The sequence below is a fragment of the Oculina patagonica genome, chromosome 8 (genome assembly GCF_052425735.1).
Source record: "Oculina patagonica isolate OP01 chromosome 8, crgOcupat, whole genome shotgun sequence".
Taxonomy (NCBI): Eukaryota; Metazoa; Cnidaria; class Anthozoa; order Scleractinia; family Oculinidae; genus Oculina; species Oculina patagonica.
In genome coordinates, this window is record NC_135765.1 from 26923721 (window position 1) to 26943609 (window position 19889).

The 19889-nt window shown below is 38.9% G+C and overlaps 1 protein-coding gene and 1 pseudogene across 3 annotated transcripts in view; both read left to right on the top strand.

Moving 5' to 3' along the window:
• Positions 1 to 1559, top strand: part of LOC144663687 (uncharacterized) — a 46857-nt pseudogene extending 45298 nt beyond the window's left edge. Inside the window, exon 7 of the transcript XR_013572649.1 lies at positions 187 to 1559. The product of XR_013572649.1 is annotated as an uncharacterized LOC144663687 (transcript). The remainder of the gene's footprint in view (positions 1 to 186) is intronic.
• A 6404-nt stretch (positions 1560 to 7963) lies between these two features.
• On the top strand, positions 7964 to 18074 carry LOC144663696 (uncharacterized). 2 transcript variants are annotated; one of them, XM_078524724.1, is made up of 5 exons: positions 7964 to 8185; positions 9882 to 9952; positions 10030 to 10157; positions 12820 to 13513; positions 15384 to 18074. In XM_078524724.1, exons 4-5 carry the CDS (start codon positions 12832 to 12834, stop codon positions 17795 to 17797), a joined length of 3096 nt encoding a protein of 1031 aa, XP_078380850.1. In that variant the 5' UTR covers positions 7964 to 8185; positions 9882 to 9952; positions 10030 to 10157; positions 12820 to 12831; the 3' UTR covers positions 17798 to 18074. The 2 variants fall into 2 exon arrangements, with proteins under 2 accessions (XP_078380850.1, XP_078380851.1); XM_078524725.1 differs by lacking the exon at positions 10030 to 10157.
• The last annotated feature ends 1815 nt before the right edge of the window (positions 18075 to 19889 follow it).

Consider the following 19889-nt stretch of genomic DNA (forward strand, 5'->3'; position numbering starts at 1 on the left):
GTTCATTGCTGGTATTTTATCAAAGAAAAAAGATGACAAACTGATGGAAAGATTACTGGGAAGTATTTCTTCTTCAATCACAGGGCAACCTCATCTCCTGAGAGCAAAGTGTCTTAGCGAATATCAAGACAAGGAATTTGCCAAAAATGTCATCATAAATCATCCCCAACACCACTCCGATATGAGTTTTGCGAATTTAAATGATGTGGACTGTATTGCAGTTTCATTTTTGTTAGATGTAATTAGTGAACTGAATGAAAAGGAAGCTGCTACAGCACAACATGAACGGTCTGAACAGTCCTTTAATGTAAATAGTTTGAAAATAGTTAATTCAGCTCTAACACTGTCTGGAATAAAACGAATCTGTGGAACACTGGAGAAAGAACACTGTGCCATTACCGAACTACTGTTTCTACGCGGTCATTTCAGTTATACCGCTATTACCAGGCTGTGTGAAGCATTACAGCATTCAAGCTGTAAAGTGATCACACTAAATCTGAGTGATAATCCGATCGCTGATACCGGTGTTGCCAGGTTGTGTGAAGCTTTACAGCATATAAGCTGTAAAGTGACGACACTAAAACTGAGTGGTAATCTGATCACTGATACCGGTGTTACCAGGTTGTGTGAAGCATTACAGCATTCAAGCTGTAAAGTTACCACACTAGATCTGAGGGGTAATGGGATCACTGATACCGGTGTTGGCAGGTTGTGTGAAACATTACAGCATCCAAGCTGTAAAGTGACCACACTACATCTGAGTGATAATCAGATCACTGATACCGGTGTTACCAGGTTGTGTGAAGCATTACAGCATTCAAGCTGTAAAGTTACCACACTAGATCTGAGTGGTAATGGGATCACTGATACCGGTGTTGGCAGGTTGTGTGAAGCATTACAGCATCCAAGCTGTAAAGTGACCACACTACATCTGAGTCGTAATCAGATCACTGATACCGGTGTTACCTGGTTGTGTGAAGCATTACAGCATTCAAGCTGTAAAGTAACCACACTATATCTGAGTGGTAATCAGATCACTGATACCGGCGTTACCAGGGTGTGTAAAGCATTACAGCATCCAAGCTGTAAAGTAACCACACTTAATCTGAGTCACAATCAGACCACTGATACCTGTGTTACCAGTCTATGCAAAGCACTCAAACATTCAAATTGTAAACTGACCTCACTAATCCTGTGGGACATACCTATCAGTAAGGAAAGTAAGAAATCTCTAAGAACTCTTGTTCAACAGCACAGACCAGGTTTTAAACTCGATATCTAATTTGTTATAAGAAAGCGTTACAAATATCAACAGAATTCACATGTACATTATGATGAACATAATATAATTTATAAAAGAAAACGCTTTTTATTCAATTTTAAAATTTGTGTTAATAGTTTTAAGGTTTACAAGGAACTGTAAATATATTAATTAGCGTTGAATAATGAAGTTTGTTATTAAGGAACTTAATGCCCTGCTCGTTGTAATTTAGGAATGAAGAAAAAGGCAGCACTGAGTATTGTTACGTTTTGTAAATAAAAGTTTTGGAATGGATGAAGACTAATATTGTTTGTTTTACAATTGTAAGGGGGGAGAGGTGGGTAAAAGAGATCATTAGAGAAGGCTTGTAAGAAAAAAGTTAGTTCTGAATGACTAATGTGCGAGGCTGTAAGACGGAGCTTATTTTTGCGAGCACTACTTTTTGCGTCATTTCCGACTGTTTCCTGTCTAAATAACCGTATTTACTGGAATAATCGCCGTAGCGCTTAATTTTTTCGCGCCTCAAGTGCCTGCTTTCAGCCCCCCCCCCCCCCCCACCCCCACCCGTGGGGCATAGGGCGAAAAGACAGCGAACCGAGTTCCCTTCGCCCCATTCTCGACCAGAGAGCCTGTTCGCAGGGTTCTTCTGGTCTAGCCAAGTAACTGGCAAACGCACAATGGTATGTGGCGTTAAATTGTCAAAAAATAAAGGAAAAGGTGTTTTCGAGGGTCTTTAGCAAAACTTCCCCAAGGCATGTTCCTGGATTCCCAAAAAGTGGTCCTTACGGGCCAGTTGACCAGGACTACAACTCTTCAAAAAGCTGATTTTTAACCCACTGATAGCATTTTGTGTGCTACTGGTAACATGAATAAAGACAAAATTAATGAGCAATTGTTTGATCTACAGCTCTTTGGTCCGTCTTAAGAGAAAACGAACCTACCCGGGCAAAAACCAGCCACGGGCCTGCGGCCTTCACAACATTTACAGAACTAGGTATTGTAAGAATGTTGCGTAGAAAACAAATGGACGAGCGGTAAAACAATCACATTGAACTGCAAAACATCGCTTTCTGATGGAGAGAAATGTCCAAGTTTGTTTAAGAGTTGCTTTGTTGTGCTGGTTTTAGAGGGCGGCGCTTATTCGAGTAAAACATCGCGTCGTAAACTCTTTCAAACTGTCCAAACTGGATATGCGATCCTATTTTTTCGATTTCGTGACTAAGGAAAAGATCCCCAGCGTATTAGAATTGGAACTAAGGGAGGGGTCATTATTTTCCTGGAGGGGGGGGGGGGGAGGGCATTAAACATATTGAAAAAATGTATGCAGGGCCTGAAAAGACAAAATAAATTGCTTTCAAACACGATTTGTATAAAAATTATAGTTTGCATTTCAAAAAAAAAATGTTTGCTGAGGTGCATGAATGAAAAAAAAAGTTTGCAGAGGAAAATTTTTCATATTTTTTATTGCGAATAATCGATTAAGCGCCGCTACGGTATTTACAAAAAGACTGTGAAGCTTTGTTCATGTCACCTCTTGTATTTTGAAGGGCAATACTTTTACAAAGACACTGAGAAACTGTGTTATACCATGCCATAGAAAATACAGCCAATCAGAATACAGGAAAGCCGTTGTATATTCGACGGTATTCAACCCAACCTTCCCATAGTGCGCTGCGACTGTATTCTCGACGAAATTTAGTAAGCGTATTTTCTATGGCATGGTAGTTACACAACACTTTCTCGTGGTATACTATGGAATATCCCACTCGTCACTTGTATTTTCTTAGAATACACACTCGCCTAAAGGCTCGTGTGTATACCGAGAAACTACAAGTGACTCGTGGGATATTCCATAGTATACCACTCGAAAGCGTTACAACTAGTATTTAATTCAAAATTAATTTGGTATTAAATTGTGCATACCTAGTACACGCCTAACTTAATTCTCCCAATATTCCCCTCAGTGTTTTACCGGTAGTTGAAAAAAAGCGCTGCTATCGAATAAGCGCCGCACCTTTAACAGGGAAAATTAAATAAGCGCCGCGGCGCTTAATCGATCATTTACGGTACAAGCGACAAAATAACAGACAAAAGTCCTATCCAATGGTAATGGAAACAGGATCTGTATTTAGTATTATTTTTCTTTTTAGTATTATTTTTTCGTTTTTCGTCCATGTGGTTAATCCATGCACTTAGAGTCATTTTCTTGTCCACATCCCATTGGGTCTCACCCGTAATCTCCGGGCCATTTCTTTGCTTTGCATCAATGCGTAGCCCGCGTAACTTTGTTGAATTATGTCTCGAAACGTGGCTACAAAAATCAAAGTTTTTACTTGATTCTCTAAAACTAGCGAAATTTGTCAAAATCAACTATATAGTTTTTAATTTCCTAAACAAATGTAGTCATTCCGGGCTTTAGGATTCCGGGCCTTGGTTTCCGGGTTTCCGGCTTTTAGAACAACTCCTTGGGTTTGCATGAAAATGAACGCGCAGGTGAAACTGGAGTCCCTGGAGTCCCAGGAGCCTGGAGGACCATTGCTTGGAGCCCTTTCAGTCCTTTGGTGCAGAACGTGGATCCTTGAGAATATTTTCCAATGTTTTCCTGAGAATGTTTGGATCTTCATGGCTTACACTCTTTACTATTTCTATATGGTTTACACTCTTTACTATTTCTATATGGTTTACACTCTTTACTATTTCTATATGGTTTACACTCTTTACTATTTCTATATGGTTTACACTCTTTACTATTTCTATATGGTTTACACTCTTTACTATTTCTATATGGTTTACACTCTTTACTATTTCTATATGGTTTACACTCTTTACTATTTCTATATGGTTTACACTCTTTACTATTTCTATATGGTTTACACTCTTTACTATTTCTATATGGTTTACACTCTTTACTATTTCTATATGGTTTACACTCTTTACTATTTCTATATGGTTTACACTCTTTACTATTTCTATATGGTTTACACTCTTTACTATTTCTATATGGTTTACACTCTTTACTATTTCTATATGGTTTACACTCTTTACTATTTCTATATGGTTTACACTCTTTACTATTTCTATATGGTTTACACTCTTTACTATTTCTATATGGTTTACACTCTTTACTATTTCTATATGGTTTACACTCTTTACTATTTCTATATGGTTTACACTCTTTACTATTTCTATATGGTTTACACTCTTTACTATTTCTATATGGTTTACACTCTTTACTATTTCTATATGGTTTACACTCTTTACTATTTCTATATGGTTTACACTCTTTACTATTTCTATATGGTTTACACTCTTTACTATTTCTATATGGTTTACACTCTTTACTATTTCTATATGGTTTACACTCTTTACTATTTCTATATGGCTTACACTCTTTACTATTTCTATATGGTTTACACTCTTTACTATTTCTATATGGTTTACACTCTTTACTATTTCTATATGGTTTACACTCTTTACTATTTCTGTATGGTTTACACTCTTTACTATTTCTATATGGTTTACACTCTTTACTATTTCTATATGGCTTACACTCTTTACTATTTCTATATGGTTTACACTCTTTACTATTTCTATATGGTTTACACTCTTTACTATTTCTATATGGTTTACACTCTTTACTATTTCTATATGGCTTACACTCTTTACTATTTCTATATGGTTTACACTCTTTACTATTTCTATATGGTTTACACTCTTTACTATTTCTATATGGTTTACACTCTTTACTATTTCTATATGGTTTACACTCTTTACTATTTCTATATGGTTTACACTCTTTACTATTTCTGTATGGTTTACACTCTTTACTATTTCTATATGGTTTACACTCTTTACTATTTCTATATGGCTTACACTCTTTACTATTTCTATATGGTTTACACTCTTTACTATTTCTATATGGTTTACACTCTTTACTATTTCTATATGGTTTACACTCTTTACTATTTCTATATGGTTTACACTCTTTGCTATTTCTATATGGTTTACACTCTTTACTATTTCTGTATGGTTTACACTCTTTACTATTTCTATATGGCTTACACTCTTTACTATTTCTATATGGTTTACACTCTTTACTATTTCTATATGGTTTACACTCTTTCCGTTCTTACATTTCATTGTTTACACTCATTTAACTTGCAGTCACCTGCGTAACGGCTCGTGGTTCCACTTGAGTTTTGAACATTTTGTGACGTCATTTCTATCGTCTGTAGACGGGCGTAGACCATGAAAAAAAGTGATCGATTTGTAAAATGTACCGATAAGCCGTGTTTTAGGGCAAGAAAATTGTTTCGAGTTCAGCCAGCAAACTTCTATTATAAAAGTGCATACTATGCGCAGTCCTGTTCTTTCGATTTGAGGAAGCATTTGGATGGGGTGCTAGTCCTTCACAGAGCTAGCCCTGCCCAAGTTTATAAATGCATTTAAAACCCTGGGCAGAGGTAAAAGAACTGTCAGCTGGTCCAAGCCTGAGAACACAGTACAATGATCCCGCCGCAATTTTCGAACACGCCGCTTAAACCAGAGTCGAGCGTACTAACCTTTAGAGCGCTGCGCATCCCTAGCTAAACCTCAGCTCAAAACAAAAAAGAATGGACTTGTTAAAAAATGAGAGGACACTGTTTAAGGAGTTATTAATTCAAGCGTGGAAGGGGCGTATGCTTTCACGGGCGTTACTTGCGTACATTTAGCAGGACGGAGTATAATATTTTATTTTAATATTTTCTCTTCTTACAAAGGTATTTCATGAGTTTCGTGCTGCAGTTCCAGTTCCACAAGGCCGCTTGTGACGCAGCTGGATATAAAGGACCTTTGCACACTTGTTCCAGTTATCAGTCAAAGGAGGCAGGAAAAAAATTGGGAAGTTAGTAAAAACTGAAAGTGAGCAACGTGTTGTCTTCAATATAGCAGCTTTTCTTTGACTAACTGTCAGCAGAGTAATTTAATTCTAGGAATTGCTGAGGCATTCACTATAGTTGTTTAGCTACGTGGAAGTTAGAAAAGCCCAAGGATCAGAGTCACCCACACCTTTCGGATTTGAATCACGTGTCGTGTCAGACTCGGCACTGGGTCACGTCTCACACGTGCATTGTTCACTAGGTCACGTGTCATATACACCACAGGCCATTTCCAAGCTGCCTTTCTACTTTGCTTCAAAATGAATCCTAGTACCTTATATATGGAGATGACTTTTATTTGGACTTTCACTCTCTTGCAAGCCAAACTTTATGAAAGGCGTGTTGTGCACTAACTCATTTCGAAACAGAGTAAACCGCAACTAGGAAATGGCTTTATTGGATTACTTGTCATACACACGCACTGAATCGCGTGTCATTAGCGCCAAAGCTCGTGCAGAAAGGGAAAGACAAAACCCAGCTAATTTCTATTCCTTAAGCTCGAAACGCGAATATTTATAGAGAAAAATTGCACATTTGTAATTAAATACGTTGTCATTGACATGAACGGCTATTTCATGCCTCAATAATGATCCAAAATACCATTTCTTCTTGTGGCGATGTGGTAAAGATGGGTAAGAGCAAACCTGGATGTTGGAGCATGCACTGACTGACTATTTCGAGCCACTTCGTAAATGGATGGTGGATCAGCGAAAGACACTAGGATATGCCTCACCACGATTGCAAGCGTGTTGTTGACACTGGTTGTGTTCTTTGGTTAAAGCCGTTCATTAGCTATGAATTTATTTCAGTAATTCACTTTGCAAACTGTAACATTCTGATTTTTGGTTTATTGGAAAAGGTCCAGCCTAGTCCCTAGGCGTTCTCCTCCTATCTCGGGCGAGCGCGAGGTCCACGTAAGGGCCTGGGAAGGGAACGCCTGGATACTAGGCTGGGAAAGGTCTATGTTGCCTTATTTCCAAAAATATTTTCCTTGTGTTACCGTGTCCCCTAGAGGTATTTCGTCAATCTTCACGGTGGTATCCCTTTTTGGTGGTCTCTTTTCCCTGAGTGTTCACGTGTTCCCAGTTTTATTTCACTTTTGTTTCCATGTTTCCAAAAGTAAATTGCCGTATTCTCTTGTTCCCTGAAACGCCTGAGAAGCTTTATTATTCACGTAAGTTTAAAAATTTTCTCCCGAAATCTGAACTAAGCAGAATGAAAACTAGATACGGCACACTGTGGGCTAGTTTCGGCGGGAAAACCGGAGGTCTTGATAAACGCCGGGAAACTTCGTGAATAAATTGACTTTGCCAAGTGTTTGATTATTCTGATAACATAATTCGTCCCTGAAGGTTTATAAGGTCACACTCAAAACGCATCAGGTTGTTTTGATAAAGTGTCACGGTTTCACCAAACCTCTCTCTAAATCTGTCCCTCGGGCTTCCCTTTGGATAGCTACTGAATACTATAGATGGAAAACAAAATCGCTGTGCTGATTCGCGAAAAGATTGAGCATTTCCTAGCTGTATTCTCGCTGAGACGCTGACTGCTAAGCCACAGTGTCGAAGACACTTAAGAGTTTTACAAACGGGGCCTTCTGAGTTCTGGTAGGAACATTGCGAAATGTTTCTACGCCCGATGGCGTCTGCATAAAAATTAACCAATGAGCGCGCCAGAAGGTTGACAGTTATAAAAGAAAAACATTGTTGAAAGCGGCGTGCTAAAGGATTCTTTTTCTTCTGAGGTAATTTATCCGTGAAGGTTTAAAAGGTCACACTCTTATTTCATCCTGTTGTCTCGTTGTACATGTCTATCTGTCGCCTCGACTCTTTCTTTCAGAGAATACAAAACTCGCTGTGCTAAAAGTTTTGAACATTGCCTAGCTGTATTAGCGACTTTTGGGTCGACTTTGGGTGGTACGCCACAGTGACAAGCACACGAGTTTTACAAACGTGTCCTTCTGAGTTCTGTTTATTCAAGATAAGAACAGTGTACTTCATTTTAGGTAAGCGATTTGATTTCTCCGCTTTGGAATATTCTTTAGGGGCCTGAACCAAAAGGAGTGTAGGATATCTTTAAATTACCTAACAAGCTGCGCTGGGATAATGAACTCCATTGCCATTGTTACAATGGCATCCGGATGAGGTCGCTTAAAACAAGGTTTTCGAGAATGGTAGAGCATGGAATTCAAGCCAAAGGTTTTTACTGAATATGCACCGTTTCACTTTCCAACCATACATTTCTTACTAAAGCCTGGATTATATATTAAGGAGTTATAGAGCTACTTAATTACTAGTTTAACGGTAGTTAGTTGCCATAGGTTTAAACATGTAGTCCCTATTAGTTATTTTTATTGCTCGAAAGCTAGTGATTGTTTACTTAGGTTTCCATTCATCAGTTGACTGACGGGCTAAGGCGAAAAGCTGTAATACACTTGTGAAATAGTTCGATAATAAATATATGTCTTTTTTTATAAACCAAGGAAAAAATGAAAAAGTCGAAACGCGGAAAAGACCGTGATAATCAATCGAGCATTCAGCGCGCGGTGATCACGCCACTGCCTCTAACTGGTTCAACCGGATATTCAAGTTTTGTCTGAGGGGAAGTTCCCTAATGTGTCGAGCAGAGACTGAAATTATCACTGATTAGCGGCCACGCGTAACCTCTTAATTATAACTAGTAATACGTGACTCGCAGGGCCTCGCGAAGCTCTGGATTTGGGGAGGGGGGGGGGGGGTGGGGTGTTATAAACAAGGAGTGATAAGCGGTTTTAACCGTTTATTTGTTATTGTTGCCCAGTAACGGGCATGTCCGCGACACCCTCGTTCCCAGGGTCTACTCCGCTTTGAAGATGGCGGCTTTTTCTGGTTCGTAAAGAGGTATAAAGCGTTGGGAAGCGCAGGCTATTTTCAAAATCATTGACAAATTATTGGATAGTCGCATTTTGGACATTTATTTGAGGGCATTAAAAAAAAAGAACGAACGGCAGGAGGATTCGAACCCTCCGCCCGCGGACCCCTGATGGCCATGAAAGGTTTATAGCCTGAATATTGGCGTTGAGGGAGTATTATGTGAAAATCAGTGTTATTTTAATCCGAAAAGAAAAACGATAAAAATGAAAGGCTTAGGATTCGAACCCACAAAAGAAAAAAAAAAAGGAAAAAGAAAAAAAAAACCCTAGCCGGATTCGAACCCCCGACCTCAGTTCCGAAGATCTGATTTCAAGTTCGACGCCTTACCATTAGGCCACCAGCGCGCGGCGGCCGTGTGACGTCATTTCCGCCACACACCAAGCTCACAAATATATATATATATATATAGAAATATATATGACCGTAAACTCCACACGAGATTTCATCCCGCCTGATCCTTTTGAGGGACAAAATTATACACCCCGCTACGCTCGGCCTTCGGCCTCGCTTCGCGAGGAAAATAAAATATTTTTCTTATGAAATATAACATTTATTGGACAAGATAAATAAGCAACAAGTGATACTAAAATAGATAAGCAACAAATGATACTAAAATGTAATTAAAACTATTAACGTTCCAAAGATTCTTGAGTGCTGGCCAGCATTCAGCAAATGTATTGACCCGTGATTGATCCAAGGTTATCCAATTAAAGCTTGGATGGGGAAATGTTTAAAGATTATTTTGTTTTTTCTTCTTCAGTTGTTTCATCAAAACTTTCCTTTTTTCAGTTCACTTTTTGTCTTCAACCACATGGGACATGTGGCATGCAGAACGCTGAGAAGAATATTTCTCCTCTGAGGTAATTCATCCTTGAAGATTTGTTAGATCCATAATGAGTATCGATATTTATCTGTTCTTCGATTTTGTTTACTACAGAAGAACAAAAAGATTGAATACTGACTAGCGATATTCATGCTGATACGCCGAGCACGCTGACTGGTAGATTACAGTTTCAAAGACAAGAACTTTTTGGAATGGGGACTTTCCGAGTACTGTTCACTTAGGTGAGAACATTTTACGTAATTTTGGGTAAGCTAGCCTGCGTTGCAGCCAGACGTGTCACAAAATCCGATACCCGGGTTTAGCTCGTCTGCAACGCAGGTTACGGTAAGCGAAATTTATTGTTTTTCCTGCTTATGATTTAAATGGGCGCCGGCTATGTCACGCAATTTAAAGCAATTTCGGCACTGATTAACTGTTCATAGAATAAACTGGAATAATTAAAAGAAAGGCCCAAAAAGGGCATGGATGGGGAAAATTCGAGAAGAATAGAACGGATTTCGTTTGGGAAAACTTTAAAAACGTCGGCCCGACGTTTTTCAAGTTTATCACAATTTGTATGAAAGTGTCATTTACAATGCTCTAATTTCATTCTTGTCTGCCATGTGGACACACATATACAATCAGCAATGCTGATGGGGTCTTGCTACAATGAAATTTAATTTTTAAAAGTATTATATACATACTAAAAATAAAAATTTGAAAAAATATTTACAGTCAACTATTTTATTTTCAGTAATTGTTTTTCCCCGGGACTTCAATTCTTGTCCGTAATAACAGGTGTCCGTAAAAGTGAGGTGTCTGCAAGGTGGGTGTTGACCAGGGCTGCAAATAACAGTTGGACATCTGGTGGACCACAATTTGTCAATGTTCAATGAAATTCCAACTGTGGTCGGACAGAATGTCCGGACAACTTTTTTTTTTGCTTTCCAGTGCAAACACTTAATATGTTCTGCGTTGACAACACATTAGATTATCAGTTTCACATATGGAGCAGTGCTGATTGTAGTACTGTAATATGATGTCCGACCTTACTTTTGATTGTCCGATGAAAATGGTGACTTAGTCGGACGCATGTCCTTTCAAGGGAAAAAATTACTTGCAGCCCTGGTTGACTGCAATATTTATTAGGTGAACTATAAAACTTACTAAAACTTAAAATTGTTTTATTAACAATTGCTATATTAGAGCACTGAAACTGTAAACAAGTGTCATTGGCTGCAGGTGGCTAGGATGGAAATGATCGAGGCTTAACTTTTCAAGTTGTTTCCACACATCCTCAAAAATCACTATTTATAGCTGAAGTTTGAATTCTATCCTTTAGATCTTTTAGATGTTCAGAGATAATGTCTTTTTTATGGGTTAAGTTGCCTACCATTAATTTATTTTCGAATAGTTTAGACCAAACATCTGTGAAATCCCTGTAAATATATCGTGTCTGTTTATTGTTGAGGAATTTTCTCTATTTTTTAATGTCTTTAACAGTACGTATCATTTTCAAGTGGTCTATTGTTTTTAATAATATGTTTTTTCAAGAGGGGCTGGGAGTATGCAAAATAATTTTGGAAATTCCAGAGTGGAGGTTTTTTTTTTAAGTGATGACTATCACTCAATGTCGGCATGTGAGTTGGATGTCCGGATTACCACCTCGTCCCCAGGGTCCTCTCCTTTCATTCACTGGATCTTTTCAAACTTTTCTGTTAAAACGGAGATTTTGGGTGAGGAGAGAGTGTTGGAAAATAACTTATTGGATTCGATAAGAAAAAATACGCATAACCATAACATCCGAAACTCTAACGATCTAATGTGCATTTTCTGAATATAAGTAAACATAATTCGAAATCAATGAAGCAGACAGCTCTTCATTCCAAACCGTGTAAACAAGACGGCATTTGACCTTAGTACTACTGGCTCATACCCACGCCGGGTATCTAATGTCGTTTATGAAATGTGACTCTTAAATGTTACGCAAACAACAATAGGAAATCAACAGCAACAACAATAGGATATCTAAAATAAATGTAATATTCCTGTAAGATCAAGTTAAAATTCCTAAAATTCTAGCGAGTAAGTCAAATCCGTGGCACCGGCACGCTTCACAAGTTGTCAGCTACTTTAAAAACATATTAGAGAGGCGCTAGTTAAACGTCATCACTTCTGCATGCATTGCGTGCCGTTCTTTTCTTAATTGTTTTCATGATAAAGCACCTTCCAATAATGTTATGGCCGAGGTAAACTTTTAAATAAAGCAATTATTAATTTAATGTGTAATTTCTTCGGATTGTGCTGGGTTTTATTATAAATTCTGTAATTTGAGATTGCTTATGCACTGTTGTGTGTAATATCAGGTAATAATTATCAGAAGCCCTGACTGTCGTGCGTCGATCGCACGCATAGGTACAAAAAAGCTTGCGTCCTTTCAGAATTTTGTGTGTAACTTACGCACACCTGTGGGAAAATGGGAACCCTGGACTTCTGCTTGGTTTACAAGTCAGAAGTGCGACGCAAATGCAAGTATAAATGAAAGTGATGTAGACACGTTCAATGCGGAGGCAAGGAACGTAAGATACGCAGACAAAGTTTGAGCATTTTCCAAGGTGGCAGACAAAGGCTTCATACTTTTCTTGCTTGTGTTTGCGTTTTCTTTTGCGTTTAGCAATGTTCAGATGTGAAGCAAGTGCAAATAAGCACAAAGAAGTGCGAGAAAATATAGACAATTCTCTGTTCCTTGTGCTTGCATTTGTATTTGCATTTCTGTTTGAATTGTTATTGTTTGCTAGTTTTTCTTTGCATTTGTGCTTGCATTTGCCTTTGCGTTTGCATCGCTTGTGAACTAGCCCTTCAAGTTATTAATTTCTATTCAATTTTTTTTTCTTTAATATAAAGAACATTATCGTCATGGCCTCTGCAGCACCATCCTTTCCTTCCACTAAAGAAACAACCAATTACGCACGGTTGTGTCGTCTTCTGGTTGATGTTGGATCACAGGTTCTAAGGGAGACCTTTGACAGGGTACGTCCACCTGGAAGCCTTCACACAGTTTTGTCTGATCCTGCAGTTCATGCTAAACTACAATCACTTCAAAAGAAGAAAGTCCTAAATCCATCACAATGGGGCAAACTGTATCCTGCCATCAAATCTTCAGTTTCATCAAGGGACTTCGACACCACCCTACTTGTTCTTCTTCTGAGGAATATTTGCAGCCTGGTTCCTCCTGCCACTGGCTGGGATAACCTTCCTCTGGTAACAGACGTAACCCCAGAGGCTGACATTGCTCGCATCAAGTTCCATAGGAACACAGTTTACGGTCATGCAACTGAAGCTTCAGTTGATGATGCAACATTTGGTGTCTACTGGAATGATATTAAAGACACCCTGGTGCGACTTGGAGGAGCATGCTACCAAGATGCTATTGATGACCTTGAAAAAGAATGTATGGACCCTGATTTTGAGGAACACTACCGAGATCTTCTTAAACAGTGGGTGAAGGATGAGGCGAGCATCAAGGACAGATTAGATGAGCTCAATAGAAAGCTAGAAGACTTCATAAGCAATGCTGATAAAAGACCAACTTTAGAAGGTCAGTGTATGATATAACAACATACATATAGTATATGTAGAGTAATAAACTAATAGCTCTGAAGGTGGCTTAAATAGATTTTTAGGGACAATGCTGCTCTCAAATTTGGGAATTAGATGTACATTGTGTAACTATGTTGCTTGGAAATTAACTATTCTTCTGGTGCCGAAGAATATGATAAAAAACCTGTACAAAATGTTGCTATGGCAACTCCAATATCAAAATAACACCAGTCATGGCAAATTGTTGTCTTTATCTAATACAGCTCTGGTGGTGATTTTTCAATAGCATTGTTAATGGCAACATAGTTAATTCCCAAACTTGAGCAGTGTTGCCGCTAAAAAAATTCAGTCAAGCCCCCTTAAGGTCTGGGCAGAGATAACTTGTTTTTTTTGGTTGTGTTTTTTTTTTGTTCATCTCCTATTTGAGGTGCAAAATTGCTAGTGGTGCATTTATTAGCTAGGGGTTGTGACTAGAATTTACATATGGTATATAAAGCAAAAAGAAGTATATTGTTTTCCTGAATTAAGTTGTTGACAATTGAAACTATAAAACAAAACCAAATTGTTCGTCATAGTTCTCACCATGTCGATGCTCTTTCCTTGCTGATGTCGCACAAAATATAAGGTGATCAGTAAGGAGAAGATATGTTTCAATCTTGGAACTGAGACATGATGACAACAGCTGTTCAGTGTTGCAGTAAAACTAATGTTGAAGAAAATACTCAGACTCTTCTTTTGGGGATTAGAGGGATAGCGCAGTGGTGAGAGCGCTCACTTTCCACCAGTGTGGCCCAGGCTCAATTCTGGCCAGGTGCCATATGTGGATCGAGTTTGTTGTTGCTCTGAGGGTTTTCCTCCAGGTTCTTTGGTTTTCCTCTTTCCCAAGGAATCAACATAGGACCTGCATTAAAACTAGCCAAAGCTGATGGGGCTTCTCCAGAATGTAGTAATTTAATTAGAGTACCATTTGAGAGTATAAAAGGGTGAAGTTTTTAGTGAATTTCATTGGTTCATAGAGCAGTTTTTAATTAACTGCATTGTAAAGCCAAAATTTAAGTACCGGTAGCTACTCTGTCCCATTACAAAGGATCCAGACAATCCAGTGAACCAATCAAAACACAAAGCAAATACATTTAGCCAGCACTAAAAGTAGGAAAACATACTGAGTGTGTCATGATTGGTTGTGGTTTTACTTCTGATTGGTTGAGAAGGTGGTGCAAGATTTTTCAGCTAGTCAGTAAGCCTGCTTATGCAAGAAAAAAGCAAGCGCAAATTACTTTTGACACAAGTGAGAATCGCTTAAGAGTAGGGCATTAGAGCAGTTTTTAATTGGAAGTCGTCAAAACCCCAGTTATCACTCTGGCTAATCACAAAGGACACAGACAATCCAGTGATTCAATGAAAACTTAAGTCGAGGCAAATACATGTAGACGGCATTATTGGTTTTGGTTTTACTTCTGATGGCTGAGAGAGTGGCACAAGCCAATCCCTTATTGTAGCAATGAAAAACCAAAGCAAACAAGAATTACTTTTAACACTAAAGTGAACACTCTGGACACTATCACAAGTCTTGATAGTTTCCCAGAAAAGGTACCACCTGAGCGAATTTACTCAGTGATCCAACAATAATTATAATGTTTTTGGCTGAAAGCTACTACCATGGGATATAAAATGATTTGCTATAACCAGCAACAATTATTGGTCCCAAAGCACAAAATTATATTTGGAAATCACTTGTGGACCAGTTTAAGCAGTTAAAGCAGGCATATTTTACATTAGCAGAGGTTGCGCTTTATTTGATTGAGTCATCTCTTCAGCTCTACGTATCGCAACCCTTCACAAAATTTTTCTTTTTTCTTTTTTTTCAGCTGTGAGTGCCTACACAAGTGCTCTGAAAGCATCTATTAAAAGCCAAACAGAGTTCCAGCCCAAACTGATGGCCTCCCCAACCATTTCTAACCCAAGAACAGATGATATATTCACTAATCTTCTGATACAGCATGGTAGAAAGGCTCTCTATAAGAATGACATGACATCAGCAAGAGGTGAATTGCTGGATTATTATGGGCAAGTCAGTGGAACCCAGGTCAAAAACTGTGAAGAGGTATTCATTTGCAGAACTGATGGTGAGCCTAATCCCAAATCTATTCTTGTCACTGGAAAAGCAGGGATTGGAAAGACTCTGTTTAGTCAAAAGCTTGTTCGGGATTGGGCTGATGATAAACTTTTTCAATCACAAGCAAATTTGCAGAACCCAGATATCAAGTTTGCGTACTTGTTGACATTCCGTCAACTGAATTTGCTTGGTAATGACCTGTTATCTTTTCAAGAGCTTCTAAACCGCTCTTCAACATTGGATGAAAAATCATCAAACATTGATAACTCGTTGTTTGAATACCTTGTTAATCACCCTGAGGAGGTTTTGATTATCTTGGATGGGTATGACGAGTATTCACAACGAGATTACATCGCTGGAAACTCGGAAGAACAATATCCAAACAATGCTAGTGAGGAAATGCCGGTAGCTGCACTGTGTGCCAAACTCATCAAAGGCAGGATGATGAGAGAGTCTGTTGTTATGATCACATCAAGACCCGACGAATCCGACAAAATGGGAGGAATTCACTTCGACCGGTATGTAGAAATTACGGGATTTTCACCGGAACAGGTGAAAGAGTACATTGAAAAGTATTTTAGAAAGAACGAAACCATGAAGAACACTGTACTTGAACATGTCATGAACAATGAGAATCTTGTTAGCTTTGCTCATATTCCAGTCCTTTGTTTTCTGATGTGTTTCTATTTGGAATATACTCTTCAAGAATCCAAGAGCACTGATCTTCCCATGTCAGCAACTGACATTTATTCTGACGTTGTCAACATTTTTGAACTAAAACATAATGCCGAGTCAGAATATAAGTCGAAAGAAATTCCTGAGGAACACAAGGCTTCAGACGACATTGAAAGCACATTGGATAAACTATCAGAGTTAGCAGCTCAACTACTTCTGCAGCAAAGGCCCATTTTTGATGAAAGGGACATGAAAGAAAAGTTTAAAGCCGAAGAAATCGAAAAACTGAAAGGTAGCGGTCTTCTTCATTGTGGTCCTCCTTTCAGGAAATCCGCTTTTGAAACCACAAAACAGTTAAGTTTTACTCACTTGACTATTCAAGAGTTCTTGGCTGCTCGTTGGTTTGTAATGAGAAATGAAATTCCAGAAGTAAAAGTGTCTGAAATGGTTATGCTGTTCATTGCTGGTCTTTTATCAAAGAAAAAAGATGACAAACTAATGGAAAGATTACTGGGAAGTATTTCTTCGATCACAAGGCAACCTCATCTCCTGAGAGCAAAGTTTCTCAGCGAATATCAAGACAAGGAATTTGCCAAAAATGTCATAAAGAAATATCCCCATCACTATCACTCTGATCAGTTCAGAATGAGTTTTGCGGATTTAAATGATGTGGATTGTATTGCAGTTTCATTTTTGTTAGATGTTATTAGTGAACTGAATGAAGAGGAAGCTACTACAGCACAACATGAACGGTCTGAACAGTCCTTTAGTGTAAATAGTTTGACAATCGTTGAGTCAGCTCTAACACTGTCTGGAATAAAACGAATCTGTGAATCACTGGAGAAAGAACACTGCGCCATTACCACACTGTTACCATGGCTGGCTTTTAATCATTTCAGTGATACCGTTATTATCAGACTGTGTGAAGCATTGCAGCATCCAAGCTGTAAAGTGACCACACTACATCTGGGTTATAATCAGATCACTGAGACCGGTGTTGCCAGGTTGTGTGAAGCATTACAGCATCCAAGCTGTAAAGTAACCACACTACATCTGGGTGATAATCAGATCACTGATACCAGTGTTGCCAGGTTGTGTGAAGCATTACAGCATCCAAGCTGTAAAGTGACCACACTAGATCTGACTGGTAACCAGATCACTTATACCGGTGTTACCATATTGTGTGAAGCATTACAGCATCCAAGCTGTAAAGTAACAACACTATATCTGAGTGGTAATCAGAGCACTGATACCGGTGTTGCCAGGTTGTGTGAAGCATTACAGCATCCAAGCTGTAAAGTAACCACACTTGATCTGAGACGTAATCAGATCACTGATACCGGTGTTGCCAGGTTGTGTGAAGCAATTAATCATTCAAATTGTAAACTGACCTCACTAATCCTGTGGGACATACCTATCAGTAAGGAAAGTAAGGAATCTCTAAGAACTCTTGTTCAACAGCACAGACCAGGTTTTAAACTCGATATCTAAATAGTTATGAGAAAGCGTTACAAATATCAACAGAATTCACATGTACATTATGATGAACATAATATAATTTATAAAAGAAAACGCTTTTTATTCAATTTTAAAATTTGTGTTAATAGTTTTAAGGTTTACAAGGAACTGTAAATATATTAATTAGCGTTGGATAATGAAATTTGTTATTAAGGAAATTAATGCCCAGCTCGTTGTAATTTAGCAATGAAGAAAAAGGCAGCACCGTGTATTGTTACGTTTTGTAAATAAAAGTTTTGGAATGGATGAAGACTGGTATTGTTTGTTTTACAATTGTAAGGGGGGAGGGGGTGGGTAAAAGAGATCATTAGAGAAGGCTTGTAAGAAAAAAGTTAGTTCTGAATGACTAATGTGCGAGGCTGTAAGACGGAGCTTATTTTTGCGAGCACTACTTTTTGCGTCATTTCCGACTGTTTCCTGTCTAAATAACCGTATTTACTGGAATAATCGCCGTAGCGCTTAATTTTTTCGCGCCTCAAGTGTGGAGCTTATTTAAAATTTGGACGCCACAAAGAATCTTATCTTTTAGAGTAATTGAAAATAGCGTCTTTTGATTGTTAGTATTCGTCGCTTGCTGAAGATCAGAGAGAACTGGCGATAGCTGTCCTCGCAAAGTTCGCGGCCCAGGGCCGTAGGCTGGGGGAAGTCGGGAGGTTCGGACGAAACCCCCCTCCCCCCCCCCCCCAGTGCCTGAAAAGGTCCTGTCCGGGAAATGAACAGCATGTAGTCCGCTTGCAAATGATTTTGACATATGTTACTTGTATTTATTTTCAACACAAATGACAAAAATACTTTTAAACCTTTCACCTGTATTCTCCTCTTTTTCGGTTTTCAGACCAGCACCAAAGGCAGAGCGTGACCCAAATGTATCCAAATTGATTCTCCCGATTAAATATCGCCGCCCGTACAGTTATGAAGCCTAAGCGCTCATTAAAATCCAATTCGTGTACGCAAAATCATGTTTAAAGCCGTCAGCATGCAAGCATCGATGGGGAAAGCCGCCTGTCTAACTTGCGCTTCTTCACATCCATTATGATACCCTTGTGTACCTCGACGCGGTATACGTAGTAGACTGTTGAGCTCGCTTACACTCCCGTAGACTACAATGATAGACAACGGTTGTAGCAGCATACTACAGGCTAGTTTGCTCGGGCCTACCATTTTTTCAACATCGTTTTTTTTTTTTTTTTTTTTTTTTAATGTGGAATAAAACAAGTCAGGCTGGAGTAATCTCAAGATGAAATGGAAACGTATCATGTATAGCGCAACTACCCTTTCCCGGTAAGATGAAAACTTGGAAAGTGAAAACTCGGGAGCCTTCTGGTCTTGCCTGCTTTCAGCTCCCACCGCCCCCCCCCCCCCCCCCCGCCCCCGTGGGGTATAGGGCGAAAAGAAAGCGAACCGAGTTCCCTTTGCCCCATTCTGGACCAGAGAGCCAGGCTTCTTCTGGTCTAGCCAAGTAACTGGCAAACGCACAATGGTATGTGACGTTAAATTGTCAAAAAGTAAAGGAAAAGGCGTTTTCGAGGGTCTTTAGCAAAACTTCCCCAAGGCATGTTCCTGGATTCCCGAAAAGTGGTCCTTACGGGCCAGTTGACCAGGACTACAACTCTTCAAAAAGCTGATTTTTAACCCACTGATAGCATTTTGTGTGCTACTGGTAACATGAATAAAGACAACATTAATGAGCAATTGTTCGATCTACAGCTCTTTGGTCCGTCTTAAGAGAAAACGAACCTACCCGGGCAAAAACCAGCCACGGGCCTGCGGCCTTCACAACATTTACAGAACTAGGTATTGTAAGAATGTTGCGTAGAAAACAAATGGACGAGCGGTAAAACAATCACATTGAACTGCAAAACATCGCTTTCTGATGGAGAGAAATGTCCAAGTTTGTTTTAGAGTTGCTTTGTTGTGCTGGTTTTAGAGGGCGGCGCTTATTCGAGTAAAACATCGCGTCATGAACTCTTTCAAACTGTCCAAACTGGAGATGCGATCCTATTATTTCGATTTCGTGACTAAAGAAAAGATCCTCAGCGTATTAGAATTGGAACTAAGGGACGGG